This window comes from Neomonachus schauinslandi, chromosome 7 (assembly GCF_002201575.2).
Source record: "Neomonachus schauinslandi chromosome 7, ASM220157v2, whole genome shotgun sequence".
In the NCBI taxonomy this organism is placed as follows: Eukaryota; Metazoa; Chordata; class Mammalia; order Carnivora; family Phocidae; genus Neomonachus; species Neomonachus schauinslandi.
This window is the reverse complement of record NC_058409.1, coordinates 116,861,862-116,883,044: the sequence shown is the minus strand read 5'-3', so window position 1 is coordinate 116,883,044 and position 21,183 is coordinate 116,861,862. Positions and strand designations below refer to the sequence as shown.

At 38.7% G+C, this 21,183-nt stretch overlaps 1 protein-coding gene across 1 annotated transcript in view; it reads left to right on the top strand.

The window, feature by feature from the left end:
• NNT (nicotinamide nucleotide transhydrogenase) overlaps positions 1-21,183 on the top strand; it is an 89,828-nt gene that overhangs the window by 53,752 nt on the left and 14,893 nt on the right. Inside the window, exons 15-19 of the mRNA XM_044916925.1 lie at positions 1,275-1,508; positions 2,627-2,787; positions 5,136-5,315; positions 12,377-12,536; positions 14,595-14,676. Coding sequence (XP_044772860.1) covers positions 1,275-1,508; positions 2,627-2,787; positions 5,136-5,315; positions 12,377-12,536; positions 14,595-14,676 — 817 coding nt within the window. The remainder of the gene's footprint in view (positions 1-1,274; positions 1,509-2,626; positions 2,788-5,135; positions 5,316-12,376; positions 12,537-14,594; positions 14,677-21,183) is intronic.

Genomic DNA, 21,183 nt, shown 5'->3' with positions numbered 1-21,183 from the left:
ATTCATGCAGTGGGGAGAAGGTAAGGGTTTGGTTGGAGCCTCAAGTAATCTGAAGAAGTGTTAGGGGAGTGTTTGCAGGTTGTGATGGAAGAGGCATGTGTTAGTGTTGTGTGTTTGGGTTTTTGGAGCTGGATCTTGGTTAGGTGTGTTGAGAAAACCTGCTATTTTGAAAGGGTATACATAGCCAGTGTCCTTACCTTCTGTATAGTCCTTTTAAGAGAATATTTAGCCCATATGAGGAAACAGATAAATACTTATTAGGGATAAGGATGGAAACCCTTAGATGTGGTCTTTTTTAAAAAAAATTGAAGTATAATTGGGGTGCCTGGGTGGCTCAGTCAGTTAAGTGTCTGACTCTTGATTTCAGTTTAGGTCATGATCTCAGGGTGGTGAGATCAAGTCCTGTGTCAGGCTCCACGCTCAGCACGGAGCCTGCTTGGGATTCTCTCTCTCCCTCTGCCCCTTCCTGTATGCATGTGTTCTCTCTAAAAATAAAATAAATAAAATTGAGGTATAATTGACATAATATATTAGTTTCAGATGTACAAAATAATGATTCTGTATTTGTATATATAGCAAAATAATCACAATAAGTCTACTAAACATCTGTCACCATACGTAGTTACAGAATTTTCTTTCTTGTGATGAGAACTTTTAAGATCTACTCTCTTAGCAGCTTTCAAATATGTGATACAGTACTATTAATTATAGTCAATGTGCTGTACATGATATCCCTATGACTTGTTTTATAACTGGAAGCTTCACCTATTTTGCCCACCTCCCATCCCCTTTCTCTAACAACCACCAGTCTGTTTACAGTATCTATGAGCTTGGTTTTTTTTGTTTAAGATTTTATTTATTTATCTGAGAGAAAGTGAGAGCAAATGGGCACAGGGAGAGGGTCAAGCAGACTCCCCACCGAGTGCAGAGCCTGATGCAGGGCTCGATCCCATGACCCTGAGATCATGACCTGAGCTCAAACCAAGAGTTGGCTGCCTAACTGACTGAGCCACCCAGGTGCCCAGGTTTTTTTTTGTTTTGTTTTTTGTTTTTTTTTTAGATTTCATATATAAGTGAGATCATATGGTATTTGTCTTTCTCTGTCTGACTTATTTCCCCTAGCATAATACCCTCAAGGTTCATCAATATTTTCACAAATGGCAAGATTTCTGTCTTTTTTATGGCTGAATAATAATCAGGTGTTGGCTTTATTGTAGTTGCCTCTCAAAGGTCTGTTGAGTTTTAATTTCTCTTTGACTTTCATTTCCCAACAGGATTGACAATTGCCAAACGCATCCAGATTTCTGATTTACCTCAATTAGTTGCTGCATTCCACAGCTTAGTGGGCTTGGCAGCTGTACTTACTTGCATAGCTGAGTACATCATAGAATATCCACATTTTGCCATGGACGCAGCTGCAAATCTCACCAAGATCGTGGCCTACCTCGGTACTTACATCGGTGGTGTCACGTTTAGTGGCTCTCTCGTTGCCTACGGAAAGCTGCAGGGTAAGTGATGCCACATCACAGAGGGGTCAATAGCTACTGTTTACGGGGCTTGAGGGTCCGTGTCAGTTTCAGAAAATGGCTTCACGGTAGAACCTGTTAGGTGAAGAATGTATATAGCACTGAGAGATATATAAAAGACCCTTCCTCCACATCGAGATTGCTTCCCTTCATTGATCCTTACAGAGCTCACAAAGCTTTGAAGCAATTCCTTCTGCAGACAGCTAGTGCACAGAAATTGGGGTAGCGGGACTAGCTGACAATTGATAATACATGTGAACAAAACTACATCTTCCTAATCCTTAGTTAGGGATGCCTGTTCACGGAAATGAATTTTATACATTTTCCAGAGTAGAGAGAAGCTTGTTGAATAAGAAGCTTGTGTGATCACCATACATACTTATTTTGAACACATACACATTTTTCGGCTCTGGCTTACCATCTTTTGCTACTTCTCATGGCTGAGACTAGAAGTGGGGGAAAGAACCCCCAAACCTCACAGAGGCTATTTTCAGTGTTTTCATGAGTAAGTGAGTCTATAGAGAAACTAACTTGTGATGTAAAAATCTGGTCTTTTCCTCTGAGTAATCAAGCCGTTAAAATTAAATAGAGTACTTCCATGAAACTTAAAAATCACAAAAGAACTTCAAGCCTCCAATGCTCTTGTCTCATGCTTTGTTTCAAAAACAACTAGCAAACCAGGGCTCTGCTCCCTTGGGTTCAGTTGATAGAATCAGAAATGCTAATGTGCTAGGACTCTGTTTTGAAGTTTTAAATAAATAAAAACCACACTTAACAACTTCTGTGTTGGTCATACGGGAAAAATGTAACTTTTTAAGATGCTAGGACAAAGAGTAAAGAAATTGTTGTGTGATCAAAGTAAAGAACAGTTAAGCTGAGCCATACTTTTCCTACTTCTGTTAGCATTTGTTACATGTAAGAGCCCTAATTTGCTTTTATGTTTCAGGACCATTTTTTTAAATTCTGATATTTAATTTTGGTAGTTTAGGATTGAATGACATGCGCTTAAGTGTGTGTGTGTGTGTGTGTGTGTGTGTGAGAGTGTGTGAGGGGGTTTTTCATGACGTGCTAGCTTCTGACTGACTTGCGCTTGGTCCTAGGTATCCTGAAATCCGCCCCTCTCCTGCTTCCTGGGAGGCACCTACTTAATGCAGGCTTGCTGGCTGCTAGTGTAGGTGGAATAATCCCATTCATGATGGACCCTAGCTTTACCACGGGCATTACCTGTCTGGGCTCTGTGTCGGCTCTCTCTGCTGTCATGGTAAGAAGTTAGGGGTGGAAAGCACATCCTCAGTGAGGAACTGGCATATTTTGTTAGATTGCAGTCTAACCTATTTCTAGCTCTTCAAGACCCTTGATGGAATAAACATGTTTTAGAATGATATTACATGTTCTTCTTTTTAGAATCTGGACAATACAGGAAAGTGTAAGAAGAAAACCACTCTTGCTCTCCACTGAATGGTTCCTTTCAAAGTTGTTGGGTGCCATCTTTATTGCTCTGGGGTCTTTTCCCTGGATCAATGTGTTGGTGAATGGGAATTTTAAAAAGCCAAGCGTTTCAATTCTATTCATTAGGTGCCTACTTACTGTGACGAGGCCCACAAAATGGTGCTTTGGGTTTTATGCAATAAGGGTCAGATACTCCCTGCCCGTTAGTTGCGCTCTCATTTAATGGAAGTTATGGTACCAAGTTAAAGAATTATGTAAAATGAGATGTAGTTAATAAACCCTGTGTGTTCAGTGGGGGAGTTCAGGGAAGCCTTTCATGATAGGTATGGTCCTCTTCTCCCTCTGATTTTTGCATTTAGTATATTGATATATACAGTATTATCTGGGTGTCTATATGCTACAATATAGCATTTTATTATATCAGTGTAGGATGCTTTTGCAAAACAGTTGTTATTCACCGATTCCTTCACGTTCGTCTAGTCTGGAGTCTACATTGTAGACACTGGTTTATGTTTTAGGTTTTTAAAATAATTTGTAGTGCTTAGTACAAAATTAGACATACAGTAATTGCTTATCAAATACATATTGGCTGCTTGATTCAAGATTTACAGTGTTAAAAATGATACTTATTTTTTTTTAATTTTATTTATTTGACAGAGAGAGACAGCGGGAGAGGGAACACAAGCAGGGGGAGTAGGAGAGGGAGAAGCAGGCTTCCTGCCGAGCAGGGAGCCCGACACGGGGCTCGATCCCAGGACCCTGGGACCATGACCTGAGCCAAAGGCAGACGCTTAACGACTGAGCCATCCAGGGGCCCTAAAATGATACTTATTTTTATGTAATCTTAAGAGGCCTGATTTTGCCAGAGAAACTTTAGAAGTCTGAAAAGTAGGGGCTCCTGGGTGGCTCAGTCAGTTAAGTGTCTGACTCTTGATCTCAGCTCAGGTCTTGATCTCAGGGCTGTGAGTTCAAGCCCAGTGCTGGGCTCCACACTGGGCATGGAGCCTACTTAAAAAAAAAGTCTGAAAATTAACTTAAAATTCTTTTTATAACTACTGACAATCCATTTTTTTTCTGGCTTATATAGCACTGGCTTTTGTTTTACTTTAAAGAAAAGAAAAATGGTTTTGATATTTTTTTTATCCAATAAAGCAGAATGTCTCAAAATAAAACCAACAGCACAGAAATGCAAAACTTTAAGAATTACTATTTTTGAGAAGAGGTGAATTTGATATTAAAGAGGTACTTTATGCTTATATGAGAATGAGTAAGATAAAATATTTTGTGGACTATTTTAATTGCTTTTGACTTCATTAAGTAGTACATGAATACATTCACATCTTAAACTCAAAATACATAGGTGTTTGTGGAATAAAAAGCAAAAATCTTTCTCCCCATCGTTCTTTTCCCTTTCCTGTGTTTAGTGATTTGGGGTTGCACTAGAGAGACTTTGGATTCTGTTGTATTCCTCCAAGGAGTATTGATCATTATTTTTTATTTATTTGTTTTTGTAGGCAGCTAATTTGAAATCAGATTTCAAATCTGGCTCCCTTATGGTGGGAGCAGCTGAAATCTCTTATTATTTTATCCTTAACAGGTTTGCTTGGAGTCTGCCCACATATGCATAGTTAAAGAACCAGAGTTTTGGGCAGAGTTCATACATAGAATTTGGGGCTCCCTCTCTTTAGCCTGCTCCTCTGTAGTTTCCCTTCTCACTTTGCAGCTGCTGTAGTCACCCTAAATCCTCTCCTAGGACCTTCAAACTAGCAAGACTATGGGCTTATATTTCGGATTTAGCTGTTTCTCTTGGCACCACCAGGGGCCTGCCCTTACATTAACGCCATAAAAACTGGGAAATTCACTCAGTGCTGTTACTTTTTTTCAAGTGCAAACCCCTCTCTAGTTTCTGCCTGCTTTTCATCACTGCCTGTTAGGGATTTAGGGATATTTCGGGGGGGGGTGGTGGTGGTTCAGTGTTTACACGTGTTATATCTGTGGGAGAATTGATCAATATGGGAGGCACTTGGTCATTACCCCAGTGGAACTTCAAGATAAATATATTAATTGGAAAACCAGAATGATTAAGAATCAAGATGTCCAGTGTCAGAGGTTTTATTTTTATTTTATTAATTTTGATTTCCGCTTTGGGTTTCATCCTAGGGTGTGACTTTGACAGCTGCTATCGGGGGTGCGGACATGCCCGTCGTCATCACTGTGCTGAACAGCTACTCAGGCTGGGCCCTGTGTGCGGAGGGCTTCCTGCTGAACAACAACCTGCTGACCATCGTGGGGGCGCTCATAGGCTCCTCTGGCGCTATCCTGTCCTACATCATGTGTGTGGTAAGAAATAGGTGTTTCAACAAAAAGGAAATGGTGTTCTGAAAATAAGGATCTGTTTGTTACTTTATTTGCAGTAAAAAACGACTATGTCAGTTCTTACTTTTCTTCGGTAGAAATATCAGAGTGTTTCATTCTAATAAATTTCCAAGACTGCTTTTAAAGTCCCCAAGTGTAGATAATTAGGAAAATTAAATATCAAGATAAAAAATCTGACTCCATCTGGAGATAAGCACTTAAGATTTTGGCTTATTTCTTTCTATTCTGTTTCTTTCTTTACTGCATATCTGTGTATTTACTTATCTGATCATACTGTATACTATTTTACATTTTATTCTTTTTTCTTTCTTTTTTTTATGTTCAATTAGCCAGCATATTGAACGTCATTAGTTTTTGATGCAGTGTTCAACAATTCGTTAGTTGCATATAACACCCAGTGCTCATCACAACACCTGCCCCCCTTAATGCCAATCACCTGGTTACCCCATCCCCCACCCACCGCCCTTCCATTTTATTCTTTTCTTCTTACTGTATTCTTACTATATTCTAAGTAATTTTCTTGTTTAAGCTGCTTTTTAGGGGCGCCTGGGTGGCTCAGTCCTTAAGCATCTGCCTTCGGCTCAGGGTTCTGGGATCGAGCCCCGCATCGGGCTCCCTGCTCCACCGGGAGCCTGCTTCTCCCTCTCCCACTCCCCCTCCTTGTGTTCCTTCTCTCGCTATGTCTCCCTCTGTCAAATAAATAAATAAAATCTTAAAAAAAAAATAAAGAGGGCGCCTGGGTGGCTCAGTTGGTTAAGCGACTGCCTTCGGCTCAGGTCATGATCCTGGAGTCCTGGGATCGAGCCCCGCATTGGGCTCCCTGCTCCGCAGGGAGTCTGCTTCTCCCTCTCCCACTCCCCGTTTGTGTTCCCTCTCTCGCTGTGTCTTTCTCTGTCAAATAAATAAATAAAATCTTTAAAAAAAAAAGAAAGAAAGAAAAAAAATCAAGAAAACAAATACTTCCTAGCTTCCTTTTTGTTTCTACAAGAAGGCAAGAAGATATACTGCAAATAATTAAAGGTTTGACTAGGAAAGTTTTTCAAATGATAGATACTGTTTTCTCGGTGGTAGTTCTGAATGACTGTGGAAGGGCGAGTGTGCAATGGAGTGACCTCAGAACATGACTCTATGGTGATTAATCCTTCAGGCAGAGAAAGGGTACTTCTGCCACCTCCCTTCTTTTATTACAATATTTAAAAAGCCCCTTATTACTCAGAATTCCTCATGTGTTTTAATTGAAAATCTCTTTGTAAATTGAGTGCTGAAGTTATCTTTTTATAATAAGAAATCAGTTTTCTTTGGCCATTTTGTAGAACAAAGGATTTGCTAGCCCTGAGGAAGAGGTTTTAAAATTAAATCTCCCCAGTTGTTCAGGGAATTTGGAAAGGAGGTGGTTTGGGTCTCCTGTTTGAAAAGTTTCAGGCTTTGGGGTTCTCAAAAACAAATGTTTATAAAGAAGGAAAAATTTATTCAGTTGTATTAGAAATAGTTTTCTCTAAAAATGAACTTTGTAAAAAAGTTTTTTGTTTTAATTCCAGTGTAGCTAACGTACAGTGTTATATTAGTTTGGGTGTATAATATAGCGATTCAACGATTCTATACTCAGTGCTCATCATGGTAAGTCATGATAAGTGTGTTCTTAATCCCCATCACCTATTTCACCCATCCCCCCACCCACCTCCCCTCTGGTAACCATCAGTTTGTTCTCTATAGCCTGTTTCTTGGTTTGTGTCTCTTTTTTCCTTCGTTTGTTTTGTTACTTAAATTCCACATATGAATGGAATTGTATGGTATTTGTCTTTTTTCTGACTGACTTATTTCACTTAGCTTCTAAAAATGAACTTTTAGCTCTTAGTTTGACTTTGCTTCATTTGGTGAATTTAAATGATCAGCAGGGGGCAGCAGATTTTCATTATTACTTAAACTTGTGGTTGGTCAAAATTCTGATTTTAAAATTAAATGGGAGGATTTGAATTTTAACAAAGCCAGTGGCCTGCTGATAGGGGGAGAGGTGAGGACCTGTGTCTAGTTCTTGGAGTATCATTACAGGTGCCTTCTTGCCTTTACTGTTTTTTTCTTAAATGGTTTGACTTAGGTTTTTAAATGTATCAATAGTATATCCCAAATTTGCCTGTGTCTTTTTTATTTCCTCCCCCCTTCCTCTTCATCTAGTTTCTTTTATTATTATTGGTTCTAGTAACTACAGACACAGTAGCAGTTCTATGACAGTAACTAGAATAAGGTAGTAAGAGGCACTCGTTGAAAATACTTTTTTCTGTGTGTACTTCTGTACCTATATCATCTTTCTCTTATTCTTTCCTTTCATATTTCTTGATCTGCTTTCTATACTTTTGTTTTTTTTCCTTCTATTTCCACTGCCTCAGGCATGTCATTTATTGGCAACATAGCATAGCTATTTTTTATTCCTGTGCTCTATAATAAAGTGTTCTTGTAGCTGTCCCTGACACGTGTCACACTGGATCAGATGGATGCTCTGTTTAAAATAGCAACTTGTATTAATTTGGATTCAAAGACAGTTGAAGCTTTAATTTTTTTAAAAAACACTATGCAATTACAAAAATAAAAGATGTTTAATGTGGGAAATTTGGAAGAAAGTAGAAGATAAATCATTTGTAATGCCATTACCACTTAACTCTTAAGATTTAGTATTCTAGTTCCAGTCTTTTTTCATAAGCATATGTTCGAATATATTCTGAATTGTTTAATTATCTCACTAATAATTAGTGTTTTTTTTTCCTTCAGTGTACCTCCTTGCGCATTTTGATTATTTCCTTGGGAATGGAGTAAGGGCTTTGTGTTGGCTGTCGATATCGATGAATTGATTTCCACAAAGGACTCTCCAGGCTGAGCTCTCACCAGCGATGTGTGGGGCACTTGTTTTCCTGCATGCTCTCCCTCCCTTCGTCTTATTACAAAACAAACAAGGCAACAGCAAAAACCAGCCTGCTGTATTTTTTAATTTTGAAGATAGAAATTTTCTTTCCTTCTAAATTGCCCTGATTTTGACTTTTCCCAGTAATCTTCACTGATTCTTGGCTTGTGCTTCTTTATTACAAGAAATTGTTTCTTCATGACTGGTGTTTTAGCAGCTCAGAGTGGTTCATATTAATAATAAAAATGAAATAGCCGCGTGTAATTGGGCATAGTAGTAGGCATTAACATACTGTAGGCATTAACACTGGGTGCTTTACAAATATTAGCTTATTTAATCTCCAGGCTAATTCTGGAGGTAGAAAATATTCTCATTTTACAAGGAAGGTATTTGAAGACGCCATTGATTATTGGCCTTTGTGTTTAGGGAGGCTAACCGAGCCCCCGGCACACTCATACGAGTATAATAATTATTAAATGAACATTAGATGAATGTTTGCTTGCTCATTTCATATTTTGGAATCTTCTCTGGATAGGTCATGGTAACAGATGTCCTGCCATATATCAGTATCTGTTAATAATACTAGTATGTTTAGCTTCAATATTTTATTATTTATTGAGGAAACATGCAAGTCCAAACCGGAACAGAGTGGTTTTATTATGTGAGAGGGAATGGAATGCTCCCCGAGTGGCTAATCAGTAATCCCTAAAATTGCACTTTTGTTCTGACAAAGAATTCTTTTGGGTGTCTTCTGAGCTGCATGCTTGTGGTTATATAATATCCAAGATTAAACTGAAAAATGTCGGTAGTGTCCAGATAGCCCCCTCAAATGAATAATTTGCTTTATGTCAGGTGTCATATAGACATTAACCTCTTCATGATTTTACAGTCCATTTACTTGAGATAGTGTCCAAATTGCCTGGGAAATAGAGGGCTTGCAAAAATGGGGCAGCATTTTCAAACCGAATTTTCTGATTTTTGCACTTTGTTACTTGTTTCCAAATGAAAATAGAACAGAATGAAGTGGATCAAAGCCAAACCAATAATAATTTTTTTTTTTTTTTTGCTTTGCAGTCAATTACTCAGCACCCACAAAGCATTGAAATGAGAGATGATAGTAAATAGAGTATATGTTATTATTGCTTTGGTTTTGTCTATTTTATGGCCTTCCCTTTGTTTTCAGATTTTTTTCTTAGAGTTTGCTTGGAATTATGTAAATTAAGCGTCTCTTTAATGTAGCATGCAATTTTCATTATAGGGCTTAATAACTTAAAAGGAACAGTCTTGGACAGTGTTGTGAATACTTTGTCTTGGAAGCTGGGAACTCCTCAATCTGTGGATCAGTGGTCACAGGATAGTCTCATTAATCACTTAAAAAAGCAAAAAAAAAAAAAAGAACAGAACAAGTCCTAAACCCTAAACATTTGTTGAAAATATGATGTTGCAATGGTAAATTCAGAGATGAAAAATAATTTAGTTTTTAAGAGACCACATGGAATCGGCTTAATGGTGATATAATTGTGGCTATGTGTTCAACAAGTTGACTTTGATTGTTAAACTACTGTATGGTTCCCTTTTTTTCTCCTGAAGATGCCATTAGAATAGTGGGTAAACATTAATTAAATGTCCTCAGAAATTCTTTTCTTCTCCTCCATTCAGTTTTCTAGGGAGAGAAGAATGGTTCCTTATTTATTTATTTATTTAAAAGCTTTTACTTAAATCCTAGTTAACATACAGTGCAATATTGGTTTCAGGAGTAGAATTCAGTGAGTCATCACTTATTTACAACACCCAGTGCTCATCACAAGTGCCCTCTTTAATACCCATCACCCACCTAGCCCATCCCCTGCCCACCTCCCTCCATCAACCCTCAGTTTGTTCTCTATTTTTAAGAGTCTTTTATGGCTTGTTTCCCTCTCTCCTTTTTTTCTTTTCCTCCTCCTTCTATGTTCATCTGTTTGTTTCTTAAATTCCACATATGAGTGAAATCATATGGTATTTGTCTTTCTCTGACTTATTTTACTTAGCATTATGCCCTCTAGATCCATCCATGTTGTTGCAAACAGCAAGATTTCTTTCTTTTTGATGGCTGAATAATATTCCATTGTATACACATACCACATCTTCTTTATCCATTCATCAGTCGATGGACATTTGGGCTCTCTCCATAGTTTGGCTATTGTAGATGTTGCTGCCATAAACACCGGAGGTGGTATGTGTCCCTTCGAATCTGTATTTTTTGTATAGAATGGTTCCTTTTAAGCCAAGTTAGAATAAAGTGGTCATATTCTTGTATATCTGTCCCTCTACATCATGTCCCTCTGACATCTGTCCCTCTGCAGGACTGTGTGATGCAGGTGATGGAGCTGCTTTGTAGGTTTGACTTTTTAAAAAGAAGTTATCTATGACAGAAATACATCAATGTCTGAAATAGTCCTTTGAACCAGTTTTTAAGGCAAACATTTGGTAGAACATATTTCTGGTAATTTAATTTCAGAATCTTCTAATTCAAAACTAGAAAGAATTTGTCAAAATCCACAAATTGAATGTTTGGAAGTCTCAGGTATGGCTATTTGGATTTTCAGTAGAACTTGGATTTAAGTATAGGAGGTTGGGTTAAGAATTTACATCTCCATGTCAGGTTGGGATTATATACCTAATTAAAAGCATTATTGATTTTTCTGACCCTCTTATCTCTTCATAAATATGTAAAGGTATTCTGAGGGTATTTATTTTGTATGTAATAATCTTAGACCAGTTTACTGGGGTTTGGGCTCTCTAAAGTGTGAATGCTGTGTCTGAGAGATGAGCTTCAGTCAAAAGGACAACTTAAAAAATTCTGACAACATTTTGATTCATCATGTTTATGTTATTGATATGCTGGCTTTAATGGCTCTTTGTTTATCTTCTCTGCTGCTTTTTCCTCCCTGCCTCTACCTCTGTCCCACTTGAGCAGTGTATGTACCTGTCTCCACTAAAATGGTAGCAGGCTGGGCTGTCTTTGGATGGATGGTCATGATTTTTTTTTTCTCCCAGTGTGTTACTTGTCACTGAAAATCTTCAGGTGCTTTTTGTTCTTTAATAATAAAGTATTGTCTTTTTTTAAAAAAGTGATAGATTAACACTTATATAGCTTTTACATGGAATAAACAATGGATCAATGATATGTTTATTATAGCCCTTAAAATAGGATTTAATAATTTTTTGGATTTTTTTCTGAAGTGAGAAATCCAGTTTATGATCATGTAAAATGACTGCTTTCTTCATTTACAGTGAGTTGAATTCTTAAAAGGCATTTGGTTACCCAAGCCATCTAACTTCTTGTCTTGTCTTTTACCACCCCAGTTCCCGAGGTCTACAGATAGTTCGAACTGTTTTAGAAATACACATGCCATTGTCATGTTTCAGTTGTCGCATTTGTGTGGCACATTGTTGGATGATTGTAAATGAACATGCCTTCCTCTGATTTCTTTTCCGAGATTATTTTTCCAGTTAAAAGGGCAGGTGTAAGTTTTAATGAAACAGTGTATGAACTTACTCATCTGCCCTTTCGGAAGTAAATATTTTAGGAGCCTAATGATGAATCTAGTCACTTCTGTTACAGCTTCCTGGAGCTGTATGTAGTTGCTTTGGAAAATAAGACCTTATCAACTCCCACTTTTCTTTTTTTCTTGACGACAGAGGGCAGCAGACTTCTAAATGCCGTGGATAGCTTTCCTTTCCTTCTTTTAGTCTCTTGACAGCTTACAGCTGGTAGCAGGATTCACCTGAGACATCTGTAGTCACCTTGGAAAATTTCTCATAGATACCATTCTCTTTTACTCTGGTGAAATACATGTGAATATGGAGGTAGAAGTTGCTTAATCAGTACATGGACAGTAATAACTGGATCTGAATTTTTCATTAATTTCTTAATATTATTGGTAATTTTCCATTAAATTCTTTTTTAAAATTAACTTTTACTGAAAATATATCTGTGTACAGTTGACTTTATAGATGTGATCTATGTGATTTTTTTAGATGATCAAATAAACCTCTTAAAATGATTATGAATATCATATACACAGGGTTCATACCACTTTCAAAAAGTTATGTGGATTAAACTCTCGCAGCTAATAATTTTGCTCTCCAGGCAATGAATCGTTCCCTGGCTAATGTGATTCTCGGAGGCTATGGTACTACTTCAACAGCTGGTGGAAAACCCATGGAAATTTCTGGCACACATACAGAAATCAACCTTGACAATGCAATTGACATGATTCGAGAAGCTAATAGCATTATTATTACTCCAGGTAAAAAAAAAAAAAAAAAGAAGCAAACAACCTGTAATCGCTATTGAAATTGATTATGTTAATACAGTTTCTTATAATAGGAAAAAAATTGAATTGGAACTTATCCATTTTTGAAAATGCAATGGAAACAGAAGCAACCCTATGATTACCAACTAAAAAATGTTGAGAATCCTCAGCTTAGGGTTAATATTTTGGGGATCCCATAGAGATTTTACAAATCGATGTGGTAGGTTCTAGCCATGTCTTTCTGTGATTCTGTACATAATGTTTTAGTCATCTTTGAGTTTTGGTTATTTGTTCCTCATTGATAGTTTTTGGAATTATTGTCAATATTAAATTAGATATAGTATATGAAAGTATCTAGACTCAGTGAATGCTAGTAAATGTTAATCTCTTTTTTTTTCAAAAGTAAATATTTAAAAAATCATTGATAATCATGTGGTTTCCAATAAGATGAGGTAACATGGCCTAATAGAAAGAACTTGGTCTGGGAGTGATAACACTTCACTTTTGTTCTTAATTTTGCCTCTAACAATTGATCTGACATTGACCAAGTCATTTAATCTCCCAGCCTCAATTCCCTAATTTTTTGAGGGTTAGCTCCATTTTTCTTTAATCGTACCACAGAATGCTGTGGTATTACAGGTAACACTTTGGGTTCAGATTAAGATTTTAACTCTATTACGCTATTATAAGAGTTTTCTATAAAGGAAATCTATTGATTTGACATGTGGGTGGTTTGCTGGTTGGTTATATGCTAAGATGTAAATACCAAACACTAGCAGAATTGAATGTTCAGGTGCAAGCCTTCTCAATTGGGGCAGTATCATTTTCTAGAGGCATTTGAAACTTGTGGATTTGGGTTTTCGTCTCACAGATGGGGCTGCTACTGTCCACTAGTGTGTGAGAGCAGACACACTAAATATGTTGTATTACCTGGGACATTCCTGCATCATGAATGGTCCCAGCCAAGGTGGCATTAGTGTTACCTGGTGAGAAACACAACTGGAGTGTAGAGGTGGAAAGATGTAAAGGGCACACTCTTTTTTTTTTTAGACATTTTCCATCCAGGGAAGAAGTCAGATCAATAAATAGTGCACGGTGGGTTATGATAAGGGCTAGATTAGACTGTAGACACACTTTCTTTTTATTCATGAGGAACCTAAGAAGCATTGTTAGGATGTGAGGGTTTGTTTTGGGCCTTGAGGATAGATGGTGTTGGGCATGGGGAAGGCAGAGGGAACAGCCTGAGCAGACACTTGGTATTTGGAAAACTGGGGGTAGATGAGCGGGGACAGGTGAGACTGATTGTACAGGGGGAGTGGACAGAATGTAGGGGTTAAAGAAGAAGGAAGAGGACTGCAGTTTGTGGTCACACCTGTAATAACATCAGAAATAGGGAGCACTTTGGGGTTTTTTTGGCAGAGGGGGAAATTTTTAAGTTCTTTTTAGGAGACATTAAGTTTGAGGTGGAGATAAGACAATGGACATGCCATCCTGGAGCTAAAGGACAGGCTGAGGCTGGACACAGATTGGGAGTCATCAGATGGTTCTTGAAGCCATGGGACAGGCCAAGACTTTCCAAGGAGAGTGTGACGGGCAAAGCCAAGGCCCTGGGGAGTTTCATTGTTTAAGGCAAACAGAAGGAGATCTATTCAAGGATGTCAAGGAAGAATAGTAACAAAGTGAGGAGGGGAACCAGGGAACTGCAGTCTTCTCAAAACCAAGTATGAAGACGGTTTGAAGCCATTTACGTGAGCCACAGGTGCACCCACACACAAAGTGTGTGCATACACAAGTGTGTGTGCGGTGTGGTGTGTGGGGAGGGAGTGCCCGGCAGTATCAGACAAGGCAGAAGATTGAGGAGGGACCATTAGATTTTGAATCTGAGATTTAGGCTAATACTTTAAAAAGGCCAGAAGTTTGCTTTCATGTCTCATCCTGTTAGCGGATTGCCTTCCTTGGCATAAAAATATGTCTTGATCAAGGGAGAAATTATTATTCATAAGATTTCCAAATAAAAATCACCCTCTTCTGTGTGCTTCATGTTCTTTGCAGGCTATGGTCTCTGTGCAGCCAAAGCGCAGTACCCCATCGCCGACTTGGTGAAGATGCTCTCGGAACAGGGCAAGAAAGTCAGGTCAGTGCGTGTAGCACGAATCTTGTGAGGTGTGTATGTGTGTGTGTGTGTGTGAGAGAGAGAGAGAGAGAGAGAGAGAGAGAAAAGGAGAAGCGATGACTTGCATCTGGATGATTTTCTTACTTACAGTGGAGTTGTACATATGTAATCACAGGTAAAGAAACTGAGTTGTAAAAACCCTATTCTGGCCTTAGTCTGGCTACCTCGTTTTGCTATCTCTAATACCACAGAACCTAAATACAGGCTCATTTTAGAAAGGGAAACTATTATACTGAATTCCAGGATTTTTACTAATGGGGAAAAACAGAAGTTCTGTTTCTGGTTGGATTTGGGGAAGGAGGTCAAATAAATCATTAGAACCACATTGAGTTGTCCCTTTTTGGTTTTTGGTGTTCACACTGACTGAAGAAAAGTATCTCAAATGAGAGGTCTTTGAAGACTGAGTGAAACCCGGTGGTGATCCTGTGGGCTGGTTAATGTCCGACTGGGTTCGCTCTCATATTCTCTCATATTCACCAAGACTGGTGCAAATGTTCTTTTCCTAACACCATACACTTTCTGGAATAAGAATCAGGGTAGTAGCTGTGCCTGCCACTTGGCATTTGGGCACTAGACTCTGCTCTTGGAGGATCTTGAGCAAATGGAGAATTTGAGAACTCTGCATTTCCAGATTATTCCCCGTGACCTTGGATAAAGGGTTTGAGGGATGTAAAGATGGGGTCAGTGGGTGACAGACCCTTGCAGTACTTTGCATCGGTCCTGTGCACCTTTGGATCCCTGTCCTGGAGTCCGTGAAGGGACTGTCTGGAGTTGTCCCTGGGAGTAGATACCTGCTGCCTCTTTGCTAGAGAAGCTGGTTCTCTCGCAGCTTCTTTGACATGGTACCATAAGTCAGAGAGACAAGCTAACTCTATTTAGTAAATATAATTCGTTTGTTCACCAGAATGTTAATGTGTGTTGAAAAAACTGTTAATGTCTATTAATGAAAATTCCTTTTAGATGTCTATCTTACACTTTTTCTGGGACAAATGATAAGATAATAAGGTCAACCATTTGCCCAGAACTAGTCATAGTGTCTATGCAAGATAGGGTGCAGAATCCTGAATGTCCCAGCTATTAATAGTGGTGAAGAGACTTACATGATGAAATAAGTGGATCTGACATTTTATTTTTTTATTTTAAAGATTTACTTATTTGAGCGAGAGAGAGAGAGAGAGAGCACGAGTGGGAGGGGCAGAGGGAGAGGGAGAGAGAATCTCAAGCAGACTCCCACTGAGTGCAGAGCCTGATGCGGGACTCAATCTCACGACCCTGAGATCAGGGCCCTGAGATCACAACCTGAGCCAAAACCAAGAGTCTGGCGCTTAACTGACTGCACCACCCAGGTGCCCCAAGTGGATCTAACATTTTAGTATCAGCTGCATTTTCTCTCTTCCTTCCTTCCCTCTCTCACTCCTTCCCTCTCTCACTCCTTCCCCACTCTGCCTTCTTGTGATCCATAGTTAGTGTTTTTCATATACAGAGAGTCAAAATACTATTTTGTGGTAGGACCAGCTTTTCTGTGATGTAGATGTTTCCATGTTTAGTATAGTCTTAAAAATTGAAGATAGAAGATGAGAAAAATCACTGACTTTTTAAAAAAGATTTTATTTACTTATTTAAGAGAGAGCAAGCGCATGAGAAAGAGAGAGCGCACGAGCAGGGGGAGGGGGAGAGGGAGAAGCAGGCTCCCCACTGAGCAGGGAGCTGGATATGGGGCTCAATCCCAGGACCCTGAGATCATGACCTGAGCTGAAGGCAGCTGCTTAACCAACAGCCACCCAGGTGCCGCCCTGACTTTGTTTTTTGATTTTCACATATGAAGTCTCATTTTTGGTCACCATTGCCCGTTTTCTTATCCAGTATTGTACAGGGCTGCCCTTTTAACCAGATGCTTGCCACTTAAAGCATTTGCAGACCTACATAAGGAAAGGATGTGTCAAAGAATCTTTTATGATTTTCCTAAAAAGAAGTTGTTTTCTTTATCCAGTCCACATGTAAGAAGTCAATGTATTAGTAATGCCTTCTATCACCACAAATGTTTAGGATATGAGTGGCAATCTTAATGGAGTAGAGAAAGATGGCTTTCCTGTCTTAGTTATCTTTTGGGAAGGGAGTGATTAATCTGACGTCCCTCTCTAATACCCATTGACCATTCTGTGTTAACCAGACATCTTGGAAAATCGGTCCAGAGTGAGGTGGATGCAAAGTTGGGGAGCATCATGACTGTAGGGTAGCTTGATGGAAGCAGGATGTGAGGGGAAAAGAATAAGAGGGATGGAAAAAATGATCTGGAAAGAAGAGGGATGAAACAAATTAAATCTCAGTTTCTGACCTGATTAAAATTTGATTTTGATCCGTGAGGACATAAGATAAATTGCTGTTTTAGGATGATTTCTGTCACCCTGCGGGGGAAAAATAATTACTTAAGATTTATGGGAGATATTTAATTAAACATATATAAATAGTATCTCAGTTATAATTTGTGCTTTATTGAAGTAATTTTGTGAACAGGATGTCAGACTTGATGTGAGAGCGTTCTGTCATTTCACATAATTGTCATAGTTTGTTCAAATAGTTCTTTAATAATAAACTTATTAATAATTTATTATGTAGGATCAGAGTAAAATTGTTCAGTCTAATTTCTCTATTTGTGAGTTAGGAAACGTTAACCACTTATATTGATCAATTTCATATTAAGATGAAATTATATATTAATAGTTTTTTTTTTACTGTGATCTGTTGAATTTTCAACATGGCTATGTAACAAGTTATGCAGATTTCATGTTTGAATTAAATGGAGGATTCTAGAACTATTGCTAACACAGTGACAGTAGATTATCCTATTTGTCCTTGCTAGTTATTGAATAGGGATTTTTTTATTTAAAGGGAGTCTTAGAAACTGTTGATTTTGTCTCATGTGCATCGTCATCTTTTCCTCAGAGAAATGCATATTTTCTTGATGGAGTTAGGAATACGTGTATCCATAGACGCTACCTTTTTTTTTTTTTTAGGAGACAAATGTCTGTTTGCACAAGAGATGGCTGCAGCGTTACCTCCTATTTTAATGAAATAAATCTGTATTTACAGTTTGCAGTAATTTAGTCCTTTCATCACCCTGTGGAGCTCCCACGGTGTTCATTGAGCACAGCTGCTGGGCCTCTCATTTTAGTAGATCTTTGTGCCTTAGGACCCAGCATGCCTAGCATCCAGATGTGGTGACATATTCACACACATCCCCCGTGGAAATGTGCCAGTGTGGACATACGATTGTCATCAATTAGTTATGCCCAAGTGGTGCCAAGAAAAATTGCATCTGTCATACAGTCTGGCTTCATGGCCCATGATTGATTTAGAGACACTCCTGTTTTCCTTTACTTTGGCTATAGTCATAACATGCTCACCGGGAGCTGAGATTACATAATGAAGCACATGACATTTCATGACAAGAGCTCATGAGTGTTCATTGACCTAGACTTTCTTTAGTGGCCAGTATATTGTTGCTTCCCAGTTGTCCAGAACACCTCTGTAACTTACCTAACTTATGGCTGATCTCTAAAAGCATTTTATTATAAAAATCTTATACTACGAGAGTGTAGACATTTTTTCTCTTTATTTCCCAATCTTTGGATCCATACAATGGGCTTTTCATTATAAAGCAGAAATAATGTTCCCACTGAGTAATTCTGAGAAAGAGGTGTAGTTTTTTTCTTTTTGCAATTAATCACAGTTCGATTTTCTTTTCAGAAAGCATTATTGCTTGGATTATCACAGAAGTCTTTTGAATTTATGAAACCCCATTTCAATTTCTTTGATTGGTTAACTGATGTTATACATTGTTTTCTTGTTAATGTTCAACTGTATCTTTCTATTAATAATTTGTTGATAGAGGGGCGCCTGGGTGGCTCAGTTGGTTGAGCGACTGCCTTCGGCTTAGGTCATGATCCTGGAGTCCCGGGATCGAGTCCCGCATCGGGCTCCAGTCCCACATCGGGCTCCCTGCTCGGCAGGGAGTCTGCTTCTCCCTCTGACCCTCCTCCCTCTCATGCTCTCTGTCTCTCATTCTCTCTCTCTCTCAAATAAATAAATAAAATCTTAAAAAAAAATAATTTGTTGATAGAAATTTATTTTTATCAGGTATTGAGATAAAAGTATGGAGATAAAAGGATGCAAAAGTCCAGTTGCCTCTCTCAAAAGTGTATAGTTATGAAGAAAACAAACCTATAAACAAATGAATCAGTGGATGAATTCCATTTAATGTGATAGTGTGCTAGGAGAAACAGAGTAGAAGGAGGGTCGGAATGCAAACGAGAGTAGTTATTTGTCCAGCGGATATTTTAAAACTTTTATGCTACTTGTAACATGAGTTTCTTTGCAGGTTTTTAAAAACATTTAATCTTTTTTTCATTTTCTGTCTAAACACATCTAGCCGCTAGTGGTATTTATGGTTTAATAGTGTTTTACAGTCTCGTGTGGCATGTCTATAGGTTTAAATATGTTAGTTTTGCTTAGGAATCCACTCTTCGAAGATATTTCAGGATGAGATATTTTGTCAATCTAACTGGATTTTCTTTTTTTTTGTGGGTTACATGTAATTCAAGTAAATAGAGCTCAGCCTTCTCAGATTTGTGTGTTTTTTTTTTTTAAGATTTTATTTATTTATTTGACAGAGACACAGCGAGAGAGGGAACACAAGCAGGGGGAGTGGGAGAGGGAGAAGCAGGCTTCCCGCCGAGCAGGGAGCCCAGTGCAGGACTCGATCCCAGGACCCTGGGATCATGACCCGAGCTGAAGGCAGACACCCAACCGACAGCCACCCAGGCGCCCTTAGCATTTTTATGACAGCTTTGCAATACGTTCTTTTTAGACGTGACTATTCATGGTAATGACCATTCACTGAACAACTGATTACATAGTGTTTTGTGCCAAGCACTTCTAGGTCCTGAGAATACATCCGTGAATACACAGATGAAAATTCCTGAGCCTGTGAAGTGTACATTGACTGGGAGGTGATTTAATAGGCTTGAAAATATTCTGGCTGGGAGATACTTACACCCCATTGTGTCTTCAGCTCAGATGCTGGTGCAAAGGATGACACATAGCTGTAGCACAGACCATTGCATCAGAGTTTCAGAGCTGTGACTGGTACTGTTAGGTAATGAGTTAGCCAGTGCTTCTGGTTGTCTGAAAGAATATGGTGTGTTTCTTTGCATTTTGCTCTGAGCCTACCTTTTTGAACAACACAGTGGTAGGAAGATGGGTGTGGTGGGAGTTATTTGTGTCATTAGTCATATGGGTGAAACTTTCGGTGGAAGAGAGGAAAACCAAAGAAAGTATGTGCATTCACTCACATCTGTGTTCGGCCTATTTTATAGAATTGCCAGTAATTTCTCAGCTCAGAGGTGTCTCTTGTGCTCTTAGAAAGCAACCCTGTTCCTCCCAGATCCTGACTGTTGGCCAGAATTTGGCTTTGGCTTTCTGTTTATACTGTTCACAGCATATTGGTGTGGCGGAAAGAAAGCCTGTGCTTTAGATGCTTTGTACAGCCTCTGCCTTACCATTCATTCTAGGACTCATTGCTCGGTCTGTCATGTCACGGGAGTTCTGGTGGTCTGAGGGAGAAGCTCTCACTACTGATCATGGCCTCTGACCATCAGGGTGTTTTTCGGCTTCTTGCTCTAGTATTAGTCGTAATAAACTCTGAGCTGAGGTTCTTCAGTGAGGGTCACATAAACATGGTGGAGTATAAATAAATAAAAGCCCGTTTCTCATTTCATGTTCCACTTCTTCCATATTTTGCTTACAGTTTCCATCTTACGGTGCTTCACTGGCCATTACTTTCCAACAGCATCATGAAAGTTATTCAGACAGGAAGAAGAAATTATGCGTATTTTTTTACCAAGTCTCTGCAATATGCCAGAATATAATATTTTAGAACATGAATGGCCAATACAATTTCAGTTTTTTCTGTGATATCGTTCTTCATAGTCTTGTTGGTTACTTTGAAATAAAAAGCGTGTCAGTTGTCATACAGTTTCTATTCTGGGCTTGGTGGCTGGATTTGGCTCAGTGATGGAAAAGCCAGATTTGGGCACAATCTATAAAAACATCCTCGGAGGGGAACGGGCGGTGTTGTGATGTGGTTCTGCAGAGGGCTCCATTGATGTTTGCACTATCATCTGGCCTGATCCTCTTTAGATGACTTCTCACTCTTCTGGTGACCTCAGTGTCACAGGCCACATGCACAAATGGAAAATGGGACTGTAGCCTTTTGTTAAACATTTTCTCATTCACAGTCATAGAACAGGTTCTATTATTCTGTATTAGAAAAATTGTGCCCCTGAGACACATTTTTGTAAGCTCTTTAGCATTCATAATTTTTTTTTCCTGAAGAAGGGAAGGCCATAGATAAACACCAGATTTCAGATCAGAGTAGCAGGTCAGCCCTGATTTGCCTTCAAAAAGAAG